The 26,255-nt window shown below is 45.8% G+C and overlaps 1 protein-coding gene across 3 annotated transcripts; it reads right to left on the bottom strand.

The window, feature by feature from the left end:
* Nucleotides 1-6,425: 6,425 nt before the first annotated feature.
* LOC118216705 (3 beta-hydroxysteroid dehydrogenase type 7-like) lies at nt 6,426-24,858 on the bottom strand. Of its 3 annotated transcripts, XR_004763057.1 has the most exons (7): nt 24,559-24,855; nt 21,112-21,267; nt 18,332-18,440; nt 13,106-13,205; nt 11,989-12,151; nt 8,190-8,888; nt 6,426-7,518 (listed from the first exon to the last, which is right to left on the bottom strand). XR_004763057.1 is itself a non-coding variant. In XM_035398117.1 (6 exons), exons 2-6 carry the CDS (start codon nt 21,251-21,253, stop codon nt 8,479-8,481), a joined length of 924 nt encoding a protein of 307 aa, XP_035254008.1. In that variant the 5' UTR covers nt 21,254-21,267; nt 24,611-24,858; the 3' UTR covers nt 6,426-8,478. The 3 variants fall into 3 exon arrangements, 2 of the variants coding, with proteins under 2 accessions (XP_035254008.1, XP_035254007.1); XM_035398117.1 differs by having other exon boundaries at nt 6,426-8,888; nt 24,611-24,858; XM_035398116.1 differs by having other exon boundaries at nt 6,426-8,888.
* Between the last annotated feature and the right edge of the window lie 1,397 nt (nt 24,859-26,255).

Here is a 26,255-nt window from a genome sequence, read left to right as displayed (position 1 = left end):
TATATATCATTCCAACTGAATTATGTTTGTGTCAACAACTGTGTAATCATGTTTTTTAAATAAGTTTATACAACCATCTCTTCACAATCTAAAATATCAGATGATTAAAAACTTAAAATCTTGGTGCTTGGTCTAACCTGTTGGTTTTATTACGTTGCTTAGCATGCATTGACACATTGAAGTTCTATCTCCAACCTATTTCTTTCTGCATTACCTAGTAAATTTGTGCAAGTCTCTGTTTGTCTGGTTTTTATATTACATAGAGTCTCTTATGTAAGATGGCAGCTCATGGTCTTCTCATTATGAACCTCTCTGCGTAACATTAATTCGTGGGGCTCAACCGCAGTGTCGCTTCTCAGGCCTCACACTCTCTCCACGCCTCTATGTGAAAAAATTCCACTGCATTTTTTTGACACCTGCACTCCACTCCAGGTCAAATTTGCTTGCCGTTCTGTTCATTTGCACTTTTTTTTTTTTTTCCATGCGGGCCCTAGATTCAGGAGTTTGTCACCGATTGACCTCTTCAGTCTGACCTCTTCACATCTCATTCTTTTCTCCATTTTTCAGAGTCAAAATTAACCGCCTTCCAACATTTGAACTTGCACGCCACATTAACAGCTTTTGTATACCTAAAAATGCACCTCTTTTCTCCCTAATATTCATCCATCCAATATCTATACCCGCTTATCCTGGGCAGGGTCACAGGGGGTGCTGGAGCCTATCCCAGTGTGCATTGGGCGAGAGGCAAGAATACACCCTGGGCAGGCCAATCTATTGCAGGGCGCACACACCATTCACGCACCATTCACTTGCACACTCACACCCAATGGGCAATTTAGAGTCTCCAATTAGCCTACCTGCATGTCTTTGGACTGCAAGAGGAAACTGGTGTACCCGGAGGAAACCCACACGGACACGGGGAGATCGTCCAAACCCCACACAGAAAGGCCCAGGCCGGATTCGAACCCAGGACACTACTTGCTGTGAGGTGACAGTGCTACCTGTGATGTCAAATGTTGCTTCTGGTTACTCCGCAGTCGGCAAACTGGGCACTTCACGTGCAGTCCTGTTACCAAACCATGGTCCTCTGGGGCCGAGAACTGCTGGTTTTTAACCCTCCCTTTACCTGGGAGTCAGGTGTGAAGACACTCTGGCCAATCACAAGCATTGAATGCTCAGTTAATTACCTGGGAGAAAACAAAACCAGGGCCAGATTTGGATTCGAGGGCCGCATTTGAGTACGCATGATTTTCAGTTTAACAAACTGATCTGCTGGCCCCAAATCAACCAGCAGGGGTCACTAGAGAAGGATGAGATGCAGAACTCTGCTGCCTGAACACGCCTAGCCCTCCCTAACTCTAAGGCCTACACACGAGGCTGCCAGGACCTGAACCTCTCCTAACCCTAAGGCCTACACACGAGGCTGCCAGGACCTAAACCTCTCCTAACCCTGGGGCCTACACACGAGGCTGCCAGGACCTGAACCCCTCCTAACCCTGAGGCCTACCCGCAGAGCACCTGAACCTTCCCTAACCCTGGAGTCTACCCGCAGAGCACCTGAACCTCTCCTAACTCTGGAGCCTACACATGGGGCTGCCAGGACCTGAACCTCTCCTAACCCTAAGGCCTACACACGAGGCTGCCAGGACCTGAACCCCTCCTAACCCTGGGGCCTACACATGGGGCTGCCAGGACCTGAACCCCTCCTAACCCTGGGGCCTACACATGGGCTGCCAGGACCTGAACCTCTCCTAACCCTGGGGCCTACACATGGGGCTGCCAGGACCTGAACCTCTCCTAACCCTGAGGCCTACACACGGGCTGCCAGGACCTGAACCTCTCCTAACCCTGGGGCCTACACATGGGGCTGCCAGGACCTGAACCTCTCCTAACCCTGGAGCCTACCCGCAGAGCACCTGAACCCTCCCTAACCCTGGAGCCTACCCGCAGAGCACCTGAACCCTCCCTAACCCTGGAGTCTACCCGCAGAGCACCTGAACCCTCCCTAACCCTGGGGCCTACCCGCAGAGCACCTGAACCCTCCCTAACTCTGGGGCCTACCCGCAGAGCTGGCACCAGCACTGTCACCAGCACTGACTCACCCAGCAGCCCTCACACTTCAACTCACACTGTTGGTTTTTCTGCAAAACGAAACAGTGGAAAAACATCAGACTGCGGCTACGCAACCATACAAATATTGAGTGCATTGCTAAGGAAAATCCAAGTCAGACAGAAGACTGACTAATGGATGTGTCACAGCGCTGGAATCCTGGGCTTTTTCCAAAGGGAACTCCCATTCCCCTCTCCGTTTGGAAATGAGACACAATGTGCCACATCCCACAGCATGAAATTGAGGATATAAAGCCCAATACACATGCCCCCACACAAACACACAAACATGCCCACGCACACAAACACACAAACATGCCCCCACACAAACACACAAACATGCCCACGCACACAAACACACAAACATGCCCCCACACAAACACACAAACATGCCCCCACACAAACACACAAACATGCGCACACACAAACACACAAACATGCCCCCACACAAACACACAAACATGCCCACGCACACAAACACACAAACATGCCCCCACACAAACACACAAACATGCGCACACACAAACACACAAACATGCACGCACACAAACACACAAACATGCCCACGCACACAAACACACAAACATGCCCCCACACAAACACACAAACATGCCCACGCACACAAACACACAAACATGCCCACGCACACAAACACACAAACATGCCCCCACACAAACACACAAACATGCCCCCACACAAACACACAAACATGCCCACGCACACAAACACACAAACATGCGCACACATAAACATACAAACATGCACGCACACAAACACACAAACACGCGCACATACACAACACGCAAACATGCACACACACGCATGCCCGCGCACAAACAAGCAAACATGCGCACGCACATGAACACGCAAACCTGTGCACAGGCACAAACATGCAAACATGCCCACACACACACACACACACATGCCTGCACACAAACACGCAAACATGCGCACACACAAAAACACGCAAAGATGCGCACACATAAACATACAAAAATCCACACGCACATAAACACACAAACATGTGCGCACACACAAACATGCAAACATGTGCACGCACACAAACATGTCCACACACAAACATGCAAACATTCCCACACAATATCTATACAGGGTCTAAATAATACTTCAGCTGTCTTGGTTTGAAAATACAGAGGCCGGGAGGACTACTTTTCTATAAGCCAGGACCTGCTTCAATGTACAGTAATGTAGTCCGTACGAGCTCAGGGAGTCCTATTTGTTCCACGCATTACATCATAGGGGCTTTCTTGTGTTGTTTATGGAAAGCTAATACATTGTTTGGACCGTCTCTACGCTACAACCACAGAACCACCCTGTCTAAAAGGAACATGGGTGGACTAATCCAGTTCAGCTGTTCTCAATCATTGAATCTTTTTAAATGCACAAATGGGAAAGGTGGGGGTGGGGGGAGGGAATTCCTCATCAGATGGTAAGTTCATATATCATGTTTTATGAAAGCTTAAGGTTGAATTTAAAGTATAACACAATGAAGTAATACTCCAGAAACAGCCCCCCCCCCCATCATTAAGACAGACAAAATGGCAAACATTGGATATATTATTTAATGTATTCATCATATATTGATACAGTTAGAAAAATAAATACTGTCTTTATATTACTTATTTGCTTAGCACATTCCCTTCCTTATGACAACAGAGCCAGCACACCTTCATCCTTCAAAATTTTAACAATGATTCAGATCCGAGAAACATTATTCCTTAATTTTACTAATAAATTACAGCAAGTGGTTTTTGCTTTTTCTCTTCAGAATACAAAAAATGTTGACCTAAGTTGACTTAATCAATGGCAGTGAAATTAAAATGGCAAGTAGAGGTACATTAACTCTAATTGAAAACGAGACCCTAAAAACAAAATAGCTGTAGGTTTAATTTTAGCCCCAAGTATTTTAGTTAATTTAATTTAATTTAATTTAATGTTTATTTGATAGGGACAGATACATTTAAACATAGCGTATTGATAAACAATAACCAATGCAATGTATCGCAGCATTTATAGCATATGCTAATTTGCGATGCTTGTCCCTAGCTGGGCTTTTCAAACACATACATACAGCACAAAATCATATAATCATAAAACACATACAATAAACTACTAGAGCATTATAAAATACATTAAAATTTAGTAAAGATATCATAAAATTTAACAAAAACCTAGCAATTCATAATCACATATGATTACACGACTTGGTGCATTTTAAAAATTGCTTCAGTTTATACTTAAAATGCTCAAAGTTATGGTTGGTTTTAAAATGCACAGGTAAAGAATTCCAGATGCTAATCCCCTTAATAGAAAAGGCTGTCTGGCCAAAAGAGGTTTTTCGATATGGAACCTTACAATTCCCCATAATTGCTCCCCTAGTGGTGAGACCAGAATCCTGCAAAGATTTCACCATGTCACTAAGACATGTTGGAGCCATATCATGTAGGCATTTAAAAGTAAGTTTGGCATTGGCAAACTTAACAAAATTATCAAAACTTAAAACATGCAGTTTTTTTAGGACGTGACAATGGTGAAATCTTATCGGCTTTTTGTCTAATATTTGTATTGCACGATTATAGAGCCTTTCTAATGGTTTGATAACCGAGGGGCATGCTTGCGACCTCACAAAGATTTTATAAACTGCATTTAAATCCAAAAGTGCTTACTTGTATATAATCAATACCACTGTATATAGTGCACTGTATATAGTGACTCCTAGACCCCCACCAGTCTGGCTTCAGACCTGGCCACTCGACAGAGATCGCACTCCTCTCGGTCAGTGAGTCGCTTCATGCCGCACAAGCAGCCTCCCGTTCGTCCGTCCTGATCCTCCTAGACTTTTCTGCTGCCTTCGACACAGTCGGCCACCCCATCCTCCTGTCCTCCCTGGCAGCTATGGGGATCTGTGGCACAGCACTAGACTGGATCGAGTCCTACCTCTCCGGTCGCTCTTTCCAAGTCGCCTGGGCCGGTGCAGTAAAGGCACCTCGCCCCCTTGCCACAGGAGTTCCCCAGGGCTCAGTCCTTGGTCCCCTCCTGTTCTCCCTGTACACCCAATCTCTTGGTCCTGTAATCTCTGCCCATGGTTTGTCTTATCATTGTTATGCCGAAGACACCCAACTCTTTCTCTCCTTCCCCCCGTCTGACACACAGGTCTCCGCTCGCATCTCTGCTTGCCTGAGGGACATCCAGAGATGGATAACCACCATCTTAAGCTGAACCCAGGTAAGACAGAGATGATCTTCATTCCTGCTCCATCCTCTAACCTCCTAGACTTTTCTATTTCTCTAGGGGACACCGCGGTGTCATCATCACCCACTGCCAAAAACCTCGGAGTGGTGATGGACAACAGACTGTCCCTCTCCCAGAACATCACGGCAGTGAGTCGAACATGCAGGTTCTTCCTGTACAACATCCAGAGAATCCATCCCTTCCTCACTACCTACGCAACCCAGCTCCTGGTTCAAGCGATGGTCGTGTCCCGCCTGGACTACTGCAACTCGCTGCTGGCTGGTCTGCCAGCATCCGCCATCAGACCCCTGCAGCTCATCCAGAATGCTGCAGCTTGTCTGGTCTACAACCTCCCCAGACATTCCCATGTCACCCCCCTGCTCACTGACCTCCACTAGCTGCCTGTTATGGCTCGCATCAAATTTAAGACTTTGGTGCTTGCATACCAGGCGGCTAAGGGGTCAGCACCAGGATATATCCAGAGGATCATCAGACCCTGCACACCAGCCAGACCTCTCCATTCTGCCACCTCTGGATGCTTGGCACCTCCCCCTCTTCGTGTCTGTACTTCCCGTTCACGTCTGCTGTCTGTCCTGGCCCCTCGCTGGTGGAATGACCTTCCCATGTCGGACAGAACAGCAGAGAATCTGACTACCTTCAAGCGCAGACTAAAGACTCATCTCTTCAGGCTGAACCTCTCCCCACCCCTCCCTAGCCTCTAGTTTAGCTCAATGTACCTAGTTAGGCTAATGCAATCTCGTTAGTTTTGTATTTGGCAGGATTGTTTTGTTTGATTCTGATGAGGCAAATGTGATTTCAGTGCTAGTTTTGTACTTGGCAGGATTGTTTTGTTTATTTGCTGAACAGGTTACCCCACAGGGTTGGAGTCCTGATCTATGTGGTCACTTCTGGCACTATGATCTTTACTTCACTCTAGTGTGTTTATCTGCACCTTGAACCGATGCACTTGTTGTACGTCGCTCTGGATAAGAGCGTCTGCTAAATGCCTGTAATGTAATGTAATGTAATGTATGCACATAGTTATATATTGTAATTGATGCGTGTCATTTCATAAGGTGCAATATATTTATGGAATTCCACACAGGAAAAATTCTCTGTATAATTGCTGAACGCAAACAAATATGTCCCAATAACAACTTCTCATAAAAGCAAAACAAGACATTTGACCATTTGCAGCAGCCCTTGGTCAAATACATACTTGTTTTGGTTTCAAATACTTTTCTACGCTTTACTGATCTTGTCTGGTGTATTGAAACCAATGAAATACAAAATTGCATACCCTGCCTTCTGGTCATATTGGCAGGCTCAATTACACCAGGCAAGATCAATAGAGCACAGAAAAGTATTTGACTCCAAAACAAATATGTATTTGACCCAGGTCTGATTGGCAGGACTGTTTCAACTTAGTTAAACAGATGAAATGCAGATTCCTCTTGTCTAAAAATGACTGCAGCAGTGGGGGACAGGGATTCTAAGGCTCATTTCTGACCTTTGCGGACAGGCCCACAGGGCCTGGAAAGGTTTCTGACCTGGCAAGGCTGATGGCGGTATTTTGGGTCCCTGAGTTTCCAGGGGCCAGCAGGGCATCATGCAGAAGCGGCTACGCTCAGATTGGGGGGGGGGGGGGGGGGGGGGGGTACAGCTCGGGTCAAACGAGCCGGTGCCTTTAGAGCACCCTGAAAAACAGAGTAACGATGGCACCATTCCCGACGCTGTGGAAGAAGGTACATAACAGCAAAGCTAATGCAGTCTGCAAATCTGTTTACAAGTGGCACACACCATATGCACCCCCCCCCCCCTCACCCCCAGGGAAATGTGGCAGTTCCAGGCTTGCACTGTAATTTACCACATGGAGAGAGAGAGAGAGAAAGCACACTCCCCACCCACACCCCCATACCAACACGAAAAGAAGTAAACAAATTGTTTCACCCTTCCCCCTCATGGGTTTTTGGCGTAAATGCTAACCTAAAACAAACTAAAACAACGCAAACAGGAGGAAACTGACACAGCAGAAGCTTTTAGTCACTCTGCTTTCTAGCTGAGCAGCCCCTTAGCTTTTCAGCGCCGTTGGTTTTGTTTTGTCTTCTGTTTTGTCTTCGCTTCCTCTCGGCATGTGTGCTCGGGCTGGACCCCGTACTGTGGAGGGGAGCACACCTTTAAGCACCTGGGGTGATTAGTTCTGTGTTTCCTGACTGGTGTGCCATCAAAAAAAACTTTTTAACAAAACTTAAGTGAAGAAATCCCAATCGCAAAAGGCAAAATAAATTCAGATCTCTGAATAAATGAAGCAGGCTATAGACAGCCCTAGTCAGCCTCAGCAGCCCACCTCAATCAGCTTCAGCCTCACGCAGTTTAAATTCTACTCAGTCAGCTTCAGTCAGCCTCAGACAGCTTCAGTTAGCCACCGTTGTGTTCGTGTCACAAGCTTTGCTGAAACGTATCTGAGCTGGGGTGGTCCTAAGGTTGAACTCTAAACCCCCACAAACGCCTCTAAATGCACAGCTAACTGGATAAGATCAAACTGAAGCCATTAATTTTCCCTGTCAAAGAGTTAAGCCTTCATATATCACCATCTGCACTGCGTGTGACATAAATTTGGACGCAGCCTCGGTACTGGGGGGCGGGGGAGATATAAAGGTAAATGGAGTCTTTGTTCTTCCATTCATTCAGTGATTACTGGCCCAGCTGTTTACATTCTGCGAGGTTTCTGTGTCTCTACGAGAGCAAACTGTGAATATGTGAGTGACTGAGGCCCCTAAGGACAGGGTGGGGCGTGTTTGTGGCAGATGGGGAAAACAGGGCCTTACATCAGGCTGGAAAGATGACTCACAGACCACCAAGTCTCAGAGTGCAGTCAATTTGGGTTAGGAGACCTTGGTGTGGCGTGAAAAAGTGTTGACCCAGGTGGGGTTAGGAGGCCTTGGTGCTGTGAGGAAAGGTGTCAACCCAGGTGAGGGAGCGGTCAGGTGGGGTTAGGAGGCCTTGGCGCTGTGTGGAAAGGTGTCAACACGGCTCCCAGTACAGTCAGGTTGGGTTAGGAGGCCTTGGTACTGTGTGGAACCGTGTCGACCCAGGTAAGCGTGCGGTCAGGTGGGGTTAGGAGGCCTTGGTGCTGTGCGGAAACGTGTCCACCCAGGTGAGGGTGCGGGCTTTGGCCTCCTCCCAGCTGTAGAGGGGCTGGTAGTCGAAGTGGCGCTCGGCCTTGTCGGAGCGCACGGTGAAGGAGGTGGAGGCCACGGCCAGCGTGTAGCGGTTGAGCAGCGGCGTGTAGCTGCACAGGGGCTTCAGGAGCCAGTGCAGCAGGTCGTTCAGGCCGGCCACTGCCGACAGCACCCACCGGGGCACTCGCACCTCCCGGAAGTTGAACTGCGACAGGAACTCCAAGTTGAAGTCCTCGTAGCTCTTGTAGGGAGATTCGTCGTAGCAGAAGTACACTTCCCCTCCCAGCTTGTTGGGGCGCTCTCTCAGGGCACGAGCTGCTAGCAGGTGCATCCAGGCTACATTACCTGGAGGGAGGATGATGAAATTTCAGGACTAATGGTTGACCAAACCTGGACCAAAATGTCATGCAGTCTGTAAATCCCTGCAGGCATGACTGTATCTTCAAATATGTATATATATATATATATATATATATATATATATACACACACACACACACACACACAACGACTTGGCCAAATACTTGATTCTGATCCAAGGGTATGCATTCATTTTGAATAACAGGAAACCTCGCCTTGGAACTATTTTTTCCAGATAGAATCATTGTTTTCATAAAATTACCGATGAGAGGTTTTTGCAGACAAAGCGTGCAGAGGAAAAAGCAAGAACAAATTTGCCACGATTGTAGAAAGATATATAAATGCAAAAGTATTGGTGCAGTCGTGCCATTCAATGAATCAAGTCCCCTAATTTAATGGCCAATTTAACGGTCAATATTTTGCTACATACATCTTACATATGATGACTGCATTGGATCTGCTACTCATGGACATCACCAGGTTTGTGATGTCATCGTTTGAGGTGCTCTGCCAAGCTTTAACCACTGCCTCTTCCAGTTGCTGTGCGTTTGTTGGGGTTTCTGACATCAGTTTTTATTTATTTATTTATTTTATTTATTTATTTATATTTATTTTTATTTTTTTGAGCAAGTGAAAAGCTTGTCCAATTGAGTTTAAATCTGGTGACTGACTAGGCCACAGCAAACACTTTCACCTTTTCTTCCTGATAATCTGCTTGGTTACGCTCCTTGGTTAAGTATGTTTTAGGTCGTTGTTTTTATTAACTTCAGTCCAATGGGTTTTGTGGTATTTCTTTGAATATCGGTGGACAAATATGTTTCTGTTCAAATCAGCCATCATTCTGTTGCCACCATCACTGGTTACACCATCAATGAAGACCACTGAGCTGGTTCCAGACGCAGCCATACAGGCCCAAACCCATCACACTGCCTCCACCATGCCTGAGAGATGAAGGAGTACGCCGAGGGCTCAGAGCAGTCCCTCTCTTTCTCCACACTTTCACCTTTCCATCACTCTGGTAACGGTTTACCTTTGCCTCACCCAGGGGTTAAATTGGGATTTGGGAGGTGGGTGGACCCTGAGATCCGGTGGGAAGTGGGTGAAAAAAGGTACAAACCAATAAATGTCTCAGCTCAAAATAGTTGTATCTTCAATGTATTGTGCACATAATTGTAATTAAAGAAAACAATGTTTTAAAAAGAATGTATACTATTGATGCAAGCTTGTACATTAAATATTTCAAGTTTATTGAGTGTCCTTAATGCTGAGAATTTTTTTTTACCCACGAAAATAATCGGTCATCCTCCTCTTTTGTCCTCCCTTTCTTCCTCCTTTATCCATCTTTCTTAAACTGTCAAATTGAAACAAATTAAAACCAGCGGCGACTGGTGAGCTGAAAATTGGTGGGGCACAAAACTTTCCTTTAAACTAATCATTGATCTCAAACTGTTTTAATTAATTTTCAGTGATTAACAAGCATGCAAACATCTGACTACTCAATTGGAAAGGGACACAGCTTCTTCGCATTGTGTTAGGGAGATTAAATGATAAATGAGATTTAGAAAAATCCATTTTAATCCCTAAGCAGTGAGTATCAATACAATAATCCACAAAATAGGCTGCTCAATACTATCATATATAACCAGCTCTCCCCAAATAGGCAATTTTATCAAGTAGCCTAGGCCTTATAGCCTACATTTATTTTCATTTGCAGTATGAAATTGTGCACATTTTTAATCAACATTATTTGCGGATACGTGCACTTCTTTCTCCGCACTCGTATTCATGGCAAATATCTGCAATGCGTAGATTGTAAACAAAATTGGTTTTGTTTTTGCTGGTTATTCTGAAAGCTAACATGGTAGATAACAGACTGGTGTATCTTGTTTGTTGAGTGTAGACTACTTGGTGATTAAAACGGATTTTTAACAGATAAATTGAATTTATGATTTAATCCCCCTAACACGGTATGAAGACACTGTGTGTTAGGCTACTTGCCATTTGATTAATCCGATCGTTGGCACGCTTGATAATAAAGGAAAATTACTAATGAAAACCTCAACAGTCACCAGTCGCCGCTGAATAAAACGTTATGTATGTGGGAAATATTCAATCCTAGTTTAGCTGCTGACCAGCAACCTGATGATTTTGCTCAAGCAATCAAAGTTGCCGTTAATAATAGCCGGCGTTCGTGGGGGCTGTTTATTCACCTCTCTTTAAAATGTTGCATAAATGAAATTACATGTTAATGAAATTACCTACCGCGTCCGCTTCCAAACACTCAACAATATTTTTCTTTCTGTGCCTGTCTATATAAATGACTGTACCTCCTGAGTTCTTTTTTCTTCAGATTCTTGATTGGTTGAGCGAGTAACTGGCTAGAGGGAATACATAGACTTGAGCATATGAGAAATGGACTGGATTGTCATAGTTATTTGTAAAACTGTTGGTCAAAATTATGTATTTATTTACCAAAGGTGGGTGGACACCGTCCACCTGCATCCATCCCCAATTTAACCCCTGGGCTCACCTGTCCATAAGACAATTACACTTTCACGCCTAACATATGGAGACCATTAGCAGTTATTCAAGCTGACAGTTTAGGATTTTTTTCCACCACCCTCAAAAAAACGTCCTGTCATCGCTTCCTAATGGCTTCAGCGGACGGTCCAACAGCTGGAGTTTCCCTCAGTCCTCCAGCAGTTACTTTCTCCTCCAGAACATTCCATACTGTTTACACAAACATTCTGCCAGAAACGAAACTGATCTTTCCTTTTTTCCTCCTCACAATAGCGTTCCGTTTACTTGAGTTTTCTGGCCTTTATCAGCCTACGAAGCCAACTCTGCGTTGGATATGAGCCGTACCCTGACGCTCACGGCTTTCCGTTCCCAAATAATCGCAGTGTTACGGCAAAACCTCCGAAATATCAAACACACGACGGTCATTCGTCCCAAGATTCGGGTGGACTCGGAATGGCCTACGTGGCCTTGACTCATTGAATGGCATGGCTGGCATGGCATCAAATGCACATTCGGGCCAGGTCTGAGGGGCTTGGGGAGCGCTTTTCGGCCAACGGACGCCCACCTGCGTAGACGCGGCCGTGCTCCGTGTCCCGGGGCACGCCCCGGATCACCCACCCCCCCGTGCGCACCCCCGTCTCGTAGAAGTCCCGCATCAGCTGGTGGTGCTCGCCGTATATGCCCGTGGGCCGCAGGGAGCAGGTGTACAGGCACGCCCCTCCGCTCACCTGGATTACAAAGAGAGAGAGAGAGAAAAGGGGGAGGCAGAGAGAGAGAGAGAGAGAAGTGGGGAGGCAGAGAGATGGAGAGACAGAGAGAGAGAGAGATAGAGACAGAGAGAGAAGGGGGAGGCAGAGAGATGGAGAGACAGAGAGAGAAGTGGGGAGGCAGAGAGATGGAGAAGTGGGGAGGCAGAGAGAGACGGGGGAGACAGAGAGAGATGGGGATGGAGAGAGATAGAGACAGAGAGAGAAGGGGGAGGCAGAGAGAGATGGGGGAGACAGAGAGCGACGGGGATGGAGAGACAGAGAGAAACGGAAGGGGGGGGGGGTGTCAGTGGGCATAGGGTAACAGCCTATAAGAGACAGGGGGGTGTTCAGTCCTGTTCCACAGTTCAGTTCAGTGGGCACAGGGTAACAGCCTATGGGTTGTGAGCTAAGCTGCATGACTAATCATTGAGACCAACAATGAACAACAATATTGGCCCAACAAGCTTTATTCATTACGTACATAAGAGATCTTTTTCCAGGGTGGAGGGCTGGATCTAACAGGAATTATGATGACTGTCATAACAGGGAAAATAATGGTAGGAATTGTCATTTTACTTACTCATACTCAAGAGTGTGTGTGTGTGTGTGTGTGTGTGCATGTGTGTGTGTGTGTGTGTGTGTTTTTGGGCATGTGCCTGTGTGTGTGTGTCCTTTTTTGGGTGTGTGTGTGTGTGTTTTTGGGTGTGTGTGTGTGCGTGTGTGTGTATGCATGTGTGTGTGTGGGTGTGTGTGTGTGTGCGTATATGTGTGTATGTGTGTGTGTGCTTGTGTGGGTGTGTGTGTGTGTGCGTATATGTGCGTATGTGTGTGTGTGTGTCTGTGTGTGCGTGTGTATGTGCGTATGTGTGTGTGTGTGTCTGTGTGTGCGCGTGTGTGTGTATGTGTGTGCTTGCGTGGGTGTGTGTGTGATACCTTCCTGCCGTTAGCCTCCAGCACCAGTTTCTCTGCCTCTGCCTTGCTCCTGGGGTACGGCATCTCATGGCGCACATTATACGGCGTTTCCTCGTCCCCTCTGAGAACCGTCAACAGAGAGAGAGAGAGAGAGAGAGAGAGAGAGAGAGAGAGAGAGAGAGAGAAGGAGGGAGAGAGAGAAGGAGGGAGAGAGAGACACAAAGTTGTATTCTGTTTATATGTTTATTCACTTGTTGTACTCATTCTTTGGCAATGTGAACCTATATACGTCATGCAAATAAAGCTCATTTGAATTTGAATTTGAATTTCAACTGAGAGAGGGAGGAAGAAAGAGCAAGGGGGAGGAAACAGAGAGAAAGAGAGGAAATTAGGTCACTGACAGAAAGGAAACTAGACTCACACCTGGACTGCAGAGAGAAAAGCAGAAACGAGGCTGAATTATTCTGAACCGACTTCGCGAAACACGAGAACATTAAAGAGAAGTGGAAGGTAATTTTTTGGAAACACTGGTGAGCGTGATTGTGGTGGGGGGGGGGGGGTGCAGTTTGCGGAATGAAACGTCTTACCAAAGGGGGGGGGGGGGCAAATGAAGGAGAAACACAAAACAGTCGTCTCAAGTGAAGCAGCTTGGAAAGATAGTATTTCCTTATATTTCTTCCCAAACGGCTGGAGGGGGAAGAGTCAATTCAGAGATTTCATTGTCTTTTCCTTCTAGCACCATGTTGGAATTAATCCTAGTATCGCAGCCAGAGATTTGCGCTCATAATGGAAGGGCTTGGGGTCACTTCCCAGCTGAGGAGCAGCCATCGCACCACTGAGCGAGGGTTCTTAACCCAAATTAGTCCAGTAAACACCCGCCTGCGTGAATCGGCTGTCCGTAAAAATAATCCGCTAAACGCTTCAATGTGTAAAAAAAAAAAAAAAAAAAAAAATCCAACCACGTTACATTAAAACCCCAAATGACCCGCGCGCATGAAATAAAAGTCACACAAATTGCTGTCACGCCTCTGTGGAATGCGTGAGAGATGGAATCGGTGATGCGGTTACAGGTGAGATAAAAAATAAATAAACAATGATGATATCAAACGCGTGGTGCAGCCGTGCATCTAGTCCTTATCAGATACATCTGGAGACAATGTCTCGCCTGCGTAGACGGGAGGGCCCCTGGCGTGCTTTAAACGGTGGCCTTTAAAGTGGTTCAGCGAACAGACGAGAGATTAACGTGATGGAGGAAGCCTTCGGGCAAAAAAAGTCCCCCGTTGCGGTCTGTTCAAAAGCAAACCTGCGCCAAGAAATGCCGACTGCTTTTTTTTTTTCAAGGGTGCCTGTGTTGTGTCTGTCCGAGTTCTTGCTCAGCGTTGTTATTGGTGTCTTACGAGGATAGGTGGTTTTACCACAGGTCATAGGTAGGCAATTGCTTGGGGCCTCGTCCGCCGAAGGGGCCTCCTAAATTTGTGTTCCCTTTTTTCTATTATTATTTTTTATTTATTTATGAAACATTTTTCTTTTCTTGTCGCTCAAAACGAATGATAATCTGTAATAGATAAAAAAATAAATCTATCTACATGTAAATGTGGGCCTATCCAATTAAATATCTATATTTGCCAATATTTATTACCACCCACATTTCACATTTAATTGACTACTCCACCTGCACCTTCCTGCATTTGCGCCTAATCAATGACGTAGAAATTCGAGTTGCCATCAGAGGCAGAGAGTCACTATCGTTACCATTAAGCGTTTTCAAAGTGGATTCGAAAAGAGAAAGATGAAGAAGGAAGACGACCCGTTTAAGGAAAGTTTGCCTAAACTGACGAAATTCTTTAATAAAACAGCAGCCAAGTAGAGTGAGAGCACCTATTATCGACCACCCTAACCATAGTGTATTTAATTCGTATTTATTAGAGAGAACTGGACATTGTTACCTATTTAAATGTAAGTCCTGTAAAAATACACATAATAAATTGTCTAAATGTAAAAAACCGACTTCATACATATACATTTAGTTAGATTTTGATATAGTAATACAGCCTTATTTACTATATCAACTTTAAGACAAGCAACATGCTAGGAATGATCTCATCGCGACCCATTAAATCCAATGGCGCAGACGTTGCTTCTTAATTTCAAACTGCTTTCCTAACGGTTATTTTGCATCCTGCGACTTGGGTTACAACAGTAATATGTACGGATTCCTAGACATGCTAGCGACCACCCTTTCTCATATTAACCTCCAATACGCAAGACAGGACACTTATACAGTATGCTAGCAAATTTATGTCAAGTTCCATTCATTTATATAGGGTGGTCCATACACGTCCTCTTAGCAATCAAAATCTAGCGCTGGACCACGTCTGAGTTATTTGTCGGCGCATTAAAAAAATCGCGAAAGTACTTTAAAAAAATAACTACTGGAGGATAATGAGGATATTTTTCCTACATAACTAGGTACAGGTTGTTACCGATATTTCGCCTATTTTTTAATATATAGTTGCAAATCAGCTTACGTTTTCCTGTCTGTCGAACGAAGTTGGTTGATAATAGGTGCTCTCACTCTAGCTGACGTTACAACAGGTGTAACGTTAGTTGAAGAAGCTGAGCTAGCTAACGTTAGAAGCCTTACTGCTGCCTCAGCCTATTGTACACCCACCACACCTACTACAACTTCTAGCGTTCTCTGCTGGTTGTGCTGAACCAGCTACAGTGTGGGAGGAAAGTGTCAGAGGCCACAGCGACAGACAGCAGCAGCCCACCACAAACCAGACACCCACTCAGACCGGGACTTTTACCCCTAGAGACTACTGGATGTTCAAATGCTTTATGAAAAAGCATGTACTATACTTTTGTCTTGAAAGAATTAAAGATTATATACTTATAATCTTTTTCTTGCTATGCCTTCTAACTGACTGAAGGTCATTTGAAGTTCTTCAGTTAGAATTCTCATTTGGGTCTGTCCTTTAGTTCTGTGGCTTTGTTAACTGAAAAGAGCTGCCTCCAAATATTTTTCGTTCACTAGCTATGATTGCGTTAAGCAAAATGGAGAAGGGCCTCACATTGGTCTTTGCCCGGGCCTCCAAATCACTAAGACCACCCGTGCTTACGAGTGACCGGGATCAGAGGAGTGGAAAAACATCAACTGTTTAAAAAAAACACAGCCTCTCCCACGTTTGTGGTGTTGCAGGAATGTCTGTTGCCAAAGCAGATTCACATACAGAGCTATAATTACAGTCAGCAAATGATATACACCAATGGTGCTCAATCCTGTGCCAATGGACGGCTAAGAGTGTTCAGGTTTCTATTCCAACCAATCACTTCACCCCCTGATTTCACTAACTAACACACCTTCAACCAGACAGGAGGGAACTAATTAGGGAAATCAGCAGGTGAAGTGATTGGTTGGAATGAAAGCCTACATACTCTCGGCCCTCCATGGCACATGATTGGGCACCACTGATGTACACATTAACATTGAATGTGTGAGCGATATACACAATAACAATAAATGTGTGAATGATACAACCAATTAATGTGTGAATGATATACACAATAAGAATGAATGTGTGAGTGATATACACAATAACAATGAATGCGTGAATGATACAACCAATTAATGTGTGAATGATATACACAATAACAATGAGTGTGTGAATGATACAACCAATTAATGTGTGAATGATGTACACAATAATGAATGTGTGAATGATATACACAATAAGAATGAATGTGTGAATGGTATGTGCAATAACAAGACAGGATCGTCATCATGTTCATCGGACTGAATGAGGCTTCTCTGGGTCTGTGAGCTCCGAGCAGTTTTAACTGTAACCAGTTTTTAAACTTTAACTGTGTCTTGTGCTTAAACAAGCCCAGGGCTGCAGGATTACTGAGATAGCGGGATAGCTGCACTGAGTGAACCCCGGAATCCTCCAAAATCTGGAACATGAAGCTGCTCCGGATTTTACTCACTGCAGTTATCCAGCTAACTCCATAACGATGCTTATGAAACTCCCACCGGCTCGTCTTGCCATCTGTCAGGAGCTCAACACTTTCCTTTTAACTTTGACTTAAATAAGAACTTTAACAGACCTGATCTTTCTGTTTCTACAAGTATCTAGCAATTCATCTTTATAGTGACAGTTACAATCAATCTGCCACCTCACAGTGGACATTTTCTTGACAGAACTAAAAAAAAAAAAAAAAGACCATCCAAGACTTCAGGTGTGTATATATATGGTAAATGGACTGCATTTATATAGCGCTTTTATCCAAAGCGCTTTACAATTGATGCCTCTCATTCGCCAGAGCAGTTAGAGGTCAGGGGTTAGGTGTCTTGCTCAAGGACACTTCGACATGCCCAGGGCGGGGTTTGAACCGGCAACCCTCCGACTGCCAGACAATCGGTCTTACCTCCTGAGCTATATCGCCCCAGATATATAATCTGCCAACTCTCCGAACTATGTTAGTTGATTTGTGACATGTTGAGTGTGAAGACAGGCCTGGACTGAACACTGAATTTTTGGATTTATATCCATATTTGGAGGTGTTCTGTAGACAGCTGCTGGGCTACATTTCTGGAGCATTTTTCAGTCGGCTGGAGATAAGGAGTGGAATGTATGTATGTATGTGGCACAGTGGATAAGGAACTGCGCTTGTAACCGAAAGGTCGCAGATTCGATTCCCGGGTAAGGACACTGCCGTTGTACCCTTGAGCAAGGTACTTAACCTGCATTGCTTTAGTATATATCCAGCTGTATAAATGGATACAAATGTAAAGTGCTATGTAAAAAAAAGTTGTGTAAGTCGCTCTGGATAAGAGCGTCTGCTAAATGCCTGTAATGTAATGTAATGTAATGTAATGTATAAGGAGCTGAATGTAGTTCAGCTTCTGAAAGAGGCATAGCCTTTCAGGAACAGAACCTATTGGGAACAGCACAGAGTATAGAGTGTAGATAGATCAGTTAAGGAGGAAAGAGAGGCGAGGGATGTAAACAGTAAAAGATGAGTAAAAGGACAAGTCAAGCAGAGTTCAAGTAGTTATCCCAGAGTGAAAAGAAAGGAAAGAGAAAGCCAGGAGAAAGAGAAAGAAAAGCAGGAGGAGCAACCTCCTCAACCAGCAACCAGGACAATCGCTTCCATTAAATGACAAGGGCAAGAGAGATAAAGGGAACCCTTGTATTAACGCACCTGAGGAAAGGTGTGAGAAAGGGAACGCAGGTTCTAACGCACCTGATGAAGGGATCTCCTCTGACGTTTGGTCCCACCACTTCCATACTGCTTGTGTACACCAGGTACTGTACTCCATTTTCCACGCATGCATTAATCACATTTACAGTACCTGAGAGAGAGAGGGAAAGATACCAACCTCATCAGCATACGATTAGCACCTATAATTAGCAGATGATTCAACATCACATACGGTTAGCGGATGGTTAGCATGCAATCAAATACTACATATGGTAGCTAATGTGATTCGCATATGACTAGACCCACATATTGATAACATGTCCTTTCAGTGTTCATTCACGAATCAGAGAGAGAACCAATGAATGGAAATGAAACCACATCCTGACTATATTTCAGAAACAGCTGCAAAGGATAACGACGTTATCCACTCTTCCAGTAAAAATAACCGGGAGGAATTTGGTCCTGGAAGCACTTCAAAAGCGTGATGAAGTCTGAGCGTTTGGGACAGCTGCCCTGGCTCCTGAGGTCTGTGTGTGTGTGTGTGTGTGTGTGTGTGTGTGTGTGTGTGCCGGACCGGGCTGAGGTCTGTGTGTGTGTGTGTGCCGGACCGGGCTGAGGTCTATGTGTGTGTGTGTGTGTGTGTGTGTGTGTGCCGGGCCGGGCTGAGGTCTGTGTGTGTGTGTGCCGGGCCGGGCTGAGGCCTGTGTGTGTGTGTGTGTGTGTGTGTGCCGGACCGGGCTGAGGTCTGTGTGTGTGTGTGTGTGTGTGTGTGTGTGTGTGCCGGACCGGGCTGAGGTCTGTGTGTGTGGGTGTGTGTGTGTGTGTGTGCCGGACCGGGCTGAGGCCTGTGTGTGTGTGTGTGTGTGTGTGTGTGTGCCGGACCGGGCTGAGGTCTGTGTGTGTGTGTGTGTGTGTGTGCCGGACCGGGCTGAGGTCTGTGTGTGTGTGTGTGTGTGTGCCGGACCGGGCTGAGGTCTATGTGTGTGTGTGTGTGTGTGTGTGTGCTGGGCTGGGCTGAGATTTAATGCCCATTCTCAGCATTCTGGGCTTCCCCAGGGGGTGCCCTTCCCTTCAGATAGTAGAGCTCTTCCTGGTCTCTCAGGATAGATTACACGATGCTTCCTGTTTATATCACCTGACACATCCTGTTCAAATTACACAATGATTTGATTTGATTCGCCTTGCACAAAGAAATCAGAGATATTAAAGTACAACGGAAGATATGCAGGGGGAACTCTAAAAAGCCCTCAAGAGCTTCACAGTGGGTCTGTTATCGTACATATAGCAGATAATCAGATAAACGTCAGCCGGGGGAGGGAGCCATGCACCCGCCACCCCCAGGACCAAACCCCAGGCTCCCTGCCACTGGTGGCCCGGGTGGGTGCATCCGAGGGGTCGGGGCAGGGACAGGGCCTGTGACAGCCACAGGTGGAGGGTCGTCTCACCCTAACCCTAACCCCCATGGTGGCGAACGTTTCTGAACCCATCCGGACCCATCCAGCTCGTCCCGGTCCTCCTCCTCCTCAGACTCATCAAGGGTACCCGACTCATGGCCCAGGCAGGGGCCCAGGTCCCCCGCAGACCCCCGGCCAGACCCGTCCTGGACCCGAGGCAGGAACCCTTGGACTTGCTCCTCATCAGCAGAGGCGTCATCTGCATATTTGTCACAGGCAGGGGCCCCTCGTACCTCTCGTCCCAGATCCTGCTGGGGGTGCACTACGCCTCGGTCAACTGGTAGTCCAGAGGGCAGGCCACCATACACCCCCCCTCCCCCCCGTAAAGACTGGCGGGGGAAAGGCTGTCTCATTATACTTGCACTCTTCCATGGCATGGCTCACCAAAAAAAAAAGTTTTTTCCCCCCAAAAATTCCAGGGAAATTTGTTTTTTTTAAGCTGTCTGTCCACCAGGGGGTGCTGTGCCTGCATTCTCCACCACTGTGATGCAGGGCTGGGGTAACCCCCATGAACAGACAGAAACACAAGGGGATAATTGACTTGTCGGCATTTGTTTAGTCGTGGAATGGAAAATGACATAAAATACTTTGAAAAGAGGAAAGGGCCAACCTGGCAAGCAAAGCTTTCTAGGCACAGAAGGCAAACAGACAGCCACACAGTCCAGAAACCTGTCTCCCTCAAGGCCTGAAAGGCAGGTCTTTCTTAGGCCCAGTGATCAGGTAATTGACCACAGCTGTAATGAATACCATGCATCACAGCTGTGGCCAATACCTGTGTTTGGGGCCGGTGCTGCCCCCTGATGGACAGCACCCCAACTCCCCTACCTCATGCACGCACACCACACACACATCACACACACACACCCCACACATCACACACACATCACACACACACACCCCACACATCACACACACACTTGCAACAAGTACACCGTGCACAGCCATCAGTACTCAGCAGTACTTGGTGCTTTGTGATGAGTTTACAAGCGCGTGCAAACGCACAAGGGAAAATCAGCACTTACAGTCAAGCAAGAAATATAAAAGCTTTCAAGACTTAACCTTTCACTAATACAATTGGAAAAAAAGGCAAGTCACATAATTGGCTTTATGACATCACATGATGGTGTCACAGGCAGAGAGGGTTCAAGGACAGGCAGGCAAAGAGAGGATTACAGGGGAACTAATCGTGCAGTGCAGTGCAGAGATCAGTCACCAAGATCAGCTGAAAGGTCTGAAGGGCTCCTCTGGCAGGAAAAGCAAGAAAAGAGCGTATACGGGTTTTACAAAACGTTGTTCCCGTGGGATTTTAGACATGAGGAGAACTCATAAAGCTCTCTCTCTCTCTCTCTCTCTCTTTCTCTCTCTCACCTTGGACGTTGACATTTTGGATGATCTCTTCTGGGACCCGGTGCCAAACGTCCACCAGGCTGGCCATATGGACGACCACGTCTGCCCCTCTGGTTGCCTCTAACACCGAGGGGTAATCCGTGACATCCCCCTGTGTCACCATCACCTTTACCCGATCTGGGACAGACAGGCAGACAGACAGACAAACAGGTTACAACCCACTTTACGTCCCTCTGTGTGACTAGCACCTTTACCCGCTCTGGTACAGACAGAGACAGACAGACAGGTTACAACCCACTTTACATCCCCCTGTGTCACTAGCACCTTTAGCCACTCTGGGATGGATGGACAGACAGACAGACAGGTTATAGCCCACTTTACATCCCCCTGTGTCCCCAGAACCTTTACCTGCTTTGGGATGGATGGACAGACAGACAGGCAGGCAGACAGACAGACAGACAGGTTATAGCCCACTTTTACATCTTTGAGTTCAAAGAGCCATGGAAAACGTAGTCCTACGTTCAGTCCCTATAAAATGTCCTCATGATGTAATAGGGAGACCAATGGAATCATTTTAACAGCGTCAGGTATATGGAATTTTGAACTTTGGATCTAAATGTCAAGAAAGTAATTGAGGTCGCTCAGGGGAAAGTCCCATTGCTTCATTTAAAAGAAAGAATCAGTAGCAACTCCTACCTTCAATGCAATACTAGACCCCAAAAAAAAAAACCCACACACACAATGGAGTTTTCCGACTACAATGAAATGTCATTGTTCCGCATCAATCTCTCGGTTTCCTGGTTCACTTCGTATTTACTGTAACCGTGGGGTGTAAAGACACAGAGCCAAAAAGGCAGAGGTGGATGCTGCGGTGTGCTTGTGTTGCTTCTCCCCTTCTCCAAACACAAAACATTCATTTCCCCTTCTGGCTGCCTACGCAACCAAAAGAAACACAGAAACTTCCCCCTCTTCGCACTGGGTCTGCACCTCTGAAATCACGAAAGGTAAAATTTTTTCAGGTAAACCTCAAACCACAGGGGGAGAAAGCAGTCAAGATCGACCTTTTTTTGAGATGAAAGCATCAGGATCATTGGTGAACTGCTACAGTGATTGTCATCCTGCCAAAAATAGAGAATGAAATCATTTGATAGTAATTATGGCCACTGTACGTCTCCCGTGAATTAGCGCGTGAACAGTCCTTGCAGGACGTGACGTCACTGGAGAAGCAGGAAGCGTGGACGAAGTCCCCAGACTGGAGACCTTGGCCTTTAGCTGGGAGGCTAAACCGTTTGCGTCGCCATGCAAAGACATGTGTTTTCCTGGCTGGTTCCCAAGCAGTTGAGCCCCTGGTCTGTTATTACTGCGGTACCCCATAATCACAGAGCTTTAGGGAGACACAGAATTACAGGCTATTGTGATCTGAGGACTGGTTGGCCTGTGGACAGTAAACAGGAAGACATCTGGGTATCATCTGGCATGCGGACGTCTTAAAAAATGACTGGTGTTTTGGTGGCATATAGACAATTTCAGGGGAGGGGAGTTTTGTTCTTTTTTTCTCTTCTGATTTTACAGTAAAAAGGTCACAAAGTTATTGTCATAATTATGTATTCTTGCCGATCCTGCCAAAAGCAGAAGCCGCCCACTGAAGGGAAATCACCGCCTCAGAGGTCTGAAGACCAGGACTGCCAAGCCAGGGAGCCGGGAGGGGCATGAAAGAATAAAAGGAACACAGAAAAAGTGAGGTCACTGGCTATGTTCAGTGACATCACTACACGGAATCTCGGCAGTGGCGCATCCCCAGAGCGGAGAATGTGATACTGTCAACCCCCCACCACAACACCTCCCCCCCCCCCCCCGCCCCCACCGCGGCAAGCGCCACTTTGGGCCCCATTCTCAACAGCCAGTCACAGCAGGGCAGGCCTGTTCTCGACAGCCAATCGCAGCAGGTCAGACATCAAACACAGAGAGAGTAGACCATTCAGAATTATCATGTTTGGCAAAGGAAACAGGAAAAGTTCAATTCACACATTAGCCCCCAGAGAGACTGAGCTCATACGTCACGCAGGGATCGAAGCGGAGGTGCGAAAGGTAACACCCTTTCCTCGTCCACTTCCACACTTCCCCACAGGCTTTCCTCCTTTCCACAGTCTCCACTCCTAATCCCTATCCTGTCACTGATATTCCCGCAACACAACATTACCAGCACACCCTTTCCACTCCTTGGGCGGGTGGCATAGTGGTTAGCGCAGTCGCCTCACAACAAGAAGATCGTGGGTTTGAATCTCGGCATGCAAATGCAGAGGACAAGTTACCCCATGGGGTTCAATAAAGTATATCTTCTATTAATCCCAAACCTGTCACTGATATTCCCACAACACAACGTTACCAGCATTCTGTCACTTATTCAAATTATTTAACTGCGCTCATTTGAAAAGCCAGCTGGCTGAGGCGATCCTGGGCACACCATGTGACTCAGGGGTGTCAAACTGTGTCAAATCATTTAAGATGTTCCATTCCAGTGACAGCCAATTCATTTCATTCTTAATGTACAGGAACACTGGCCGTATGATTTACTGACACTCCTGAGATGTTCTCTCGCACGTTGATTTGCGAACAATTGAATCGCGAATGCAGTCCCATCTCCGCCGGGCATCCTGGTTACACAGTCAGCCCATTGGTCTGAGCACTAGCACAACCTCATCAGGGAGTCATGAGACCAGTGCGGACGGTCCTGCAAAGCACAAAGGCGTGACGACTAGAGCCGTCCATGGGTTTTGCCCTGCCTTGCTTCGTCCAGCGTACTTGCAATTGATTCGGTCCGATAAATAAATTACATTTGATGGTAAGCCCTGAACGTAGCCACTCCTGACAAATCTGACACTCTCGCGCTATAAATCAACTAGAATTCGAAACCTGTGGTCACTGACGAACCTATTTACTACTAACCTATTTTCAGCACATGACACTCTCACGCACAGCCCTTCTGCAAGGAAACTACACAGGAAAATAATCTGCAATTACCAGAGGAAAAAAATTCTTTTTCACTTTCCTTTTTTAATATGTAATTTAATTTCCATCCAACACAATTTATAATTTATAGCAAAGCTCACAGCTTGAGTAGACTTTCACCTATTGCTTAACTGGTAGTTTAATGTATAACTAAAGAAAGCAACAGTAGCCTACACTACTGCAATTTGCAATGCAAAAATGGGTTTGCCATGGCATTCATAGTGTACTCAAAGAATGTGGAAAATGATGGCTATTGTCGCACGTACTAAAGAAAAATGTTGTTTTAATTTACTACTACTACTACGATTTATAGTAATAACAATAATAATAATAACATGAATAACAATGACAACAACAACAATAATAATCATAATAATAATAATAATTCTAATAATAATAAGCATAATACTACTAATGCTACTACTACTACTACTAATAATAATAATAATAACCATTTACCCGTGCTGTGATCCTGTAGGCTAGGGTCGATGTGTTTGTCGAAAAGTCTAACCTCAGTCAGTCCGTCTTCTTTCTCCAGCAAGACCTGCAGCAGGTGCCGGCCAAGAAACCCGCAGCCTCCTGTCAGCAAGTACGTGAACCCCGTCTCGGCAGACATGCTTGCCCTGGTAGAATATTCGTTAAATTCTCTCTTCTCCTTGGTTCACCAGCGGGCGCGAGCACGGAGTGAAGTCGAGACAGGAGTCAGAATCGCTTGCAGGAGAGTATTATATTTAGCTGTCGGGGCGGGGCAGGAGATAGTACGTGCACTGTGTACGTCGCTAGGGTTTTATCGGACTAATTACATCATGCGCTTTAGTACAGTAATCTTCTCATTAATAAAGCGTTCATTCCACTGGTTTACCGTGAAAAACACCATTTGAAAACACACAGAATATGACTGTAACCACACTGGGGATGCATGCTACAAAAGCTGCGTGCTCAGAGAGTGCAATACTCACCAGTAGTGTTTACAGCAGTGTACCAGCATCTCGTGTGAAATTGCACGCAGCATGCAAAAAAAAAAAAAAAAACCTACAAGGGAAGAATTAACAAATTAACAAAACGATAACGACACATAAAAATACACTCTTGTTTACAGGGGAATTTGAATTTCCTCAAAAATATAAGATAAATACAGCGAGGCGATAACTACCAAGCCAAGCGTTAGCTAGCAGCTCCAGTTACAAGAATAAAAAGGCAGACGCGAAATCAAGTTATAGAATTTGACGGCCATTAAACTGCTGGAATAAACGGATATATCGACGGCATTCCCCAATACAAATCTTTACAGCTAAACTATCAAATATGTAACCGTTAATTCAGGGGTTCCCAAACTCCAGTGTATGCTGGTTTTCGTTCCAAATAGTCGCAATCCCAGAATTTTAACGAGCTGTTATTTTTTCTTAGCCTAATTGGGTGCATTTAACGTTTGGAGGGATTATTTACCCTCTTTAAACGCATTATGTCAGAAATAGACATGTATACCATAAAGATAAAAAAGCGATCATGTTCATGTTGTGCTCATTGTCTTATATTGAACACAATTTCATAAAAGAGGTACAACAACAACAACAAAAATCCCTCTAAACAAGAAAAGCACCAAATTAAGAAAAATTAGCAGCTTGTTAAAATTATGGGATTGTGACTGTGGTTGGAACAAAAACCAGCATACAAAGTGGGGCCCCCAGGACTGAGTTTGAGAACCACCAAGTTCATTTATCATAGAAAATACAAAAGTCAAACAGCAAGTCATTGAGTCAACACAGTTATTCTGTAGAAATAATGCAAACTGGAACAAGAACAAAGAGACAAAAGGAAATAAAATACAAAAAATCCAGGCAAAACGGCAGTGGAGATGCAGGAATCAAGACACTGCGGGCCAAGACACTGCGGGCCCCATGGGATTCAGTTTGACACCCGAGTCACATGGTGTGCACAGGATCGCCTCAGCCAGGTGCAGTCACCACAAATGGAAAGTTGGCTACTCGATGGAGGCTATACTAACTGCACAAGCAGCAGGTCTAACCAGCCCAATAGATAGCCTATTGGGCTGGTTAGACTGGCTAGACTGGGGGGCGACATAGCTCAGGAGGTAAGAGCGGTTGTCTGGCAGTCGGAGGGTTGCCGGTTCGATCCCCCACCCTGGGCGTGTCGAA

The sequence above is a fragment of the Anguilla anguilla genome, chromosome 17, assembly GCF_013347855.1.
Source record: "Anguilla anguilla isolate fAngAng1 chromosome 17, fAngAng1.pri, whole genome shotgun sequence".
Lineage (NCBI taxonomy): Eukaryota > Metazoa > Chordata > Actinopteri > Anguilliformes > Anguillidae > Anguilla > Anguilla anguilla.
Note: the sequence above shows the minus strand (reverse complement) of the source record. Positions and strands in the feature narration are given on the sequence as shown.

Bases quoted from the DNA above. Each gene is read 5' to 3' on its own strand.
- LOC118216705 (XM_035398116.1), bottom strand. From the start codon at position 24,715: ATGTCTGCCGAGACGGGGTTCACGTACTTGCTGACAGGAGGCTGCGGG. The intron at 13,206-18,331 runs GTGCGTTAGAAC...GACGGTTCTCAG, and splicing joins AGAGGAGATCCCTTCATCAG to AGGGGACGAGGAAACGCCGT. The intron at 8,889-11,988 runs GTGGGCGTCCGT...TCCTCCCTCCAG, and splicing joins GCACGGCCGCGTCTACGCAG to GTAATGTAGCCTGGATGCAC.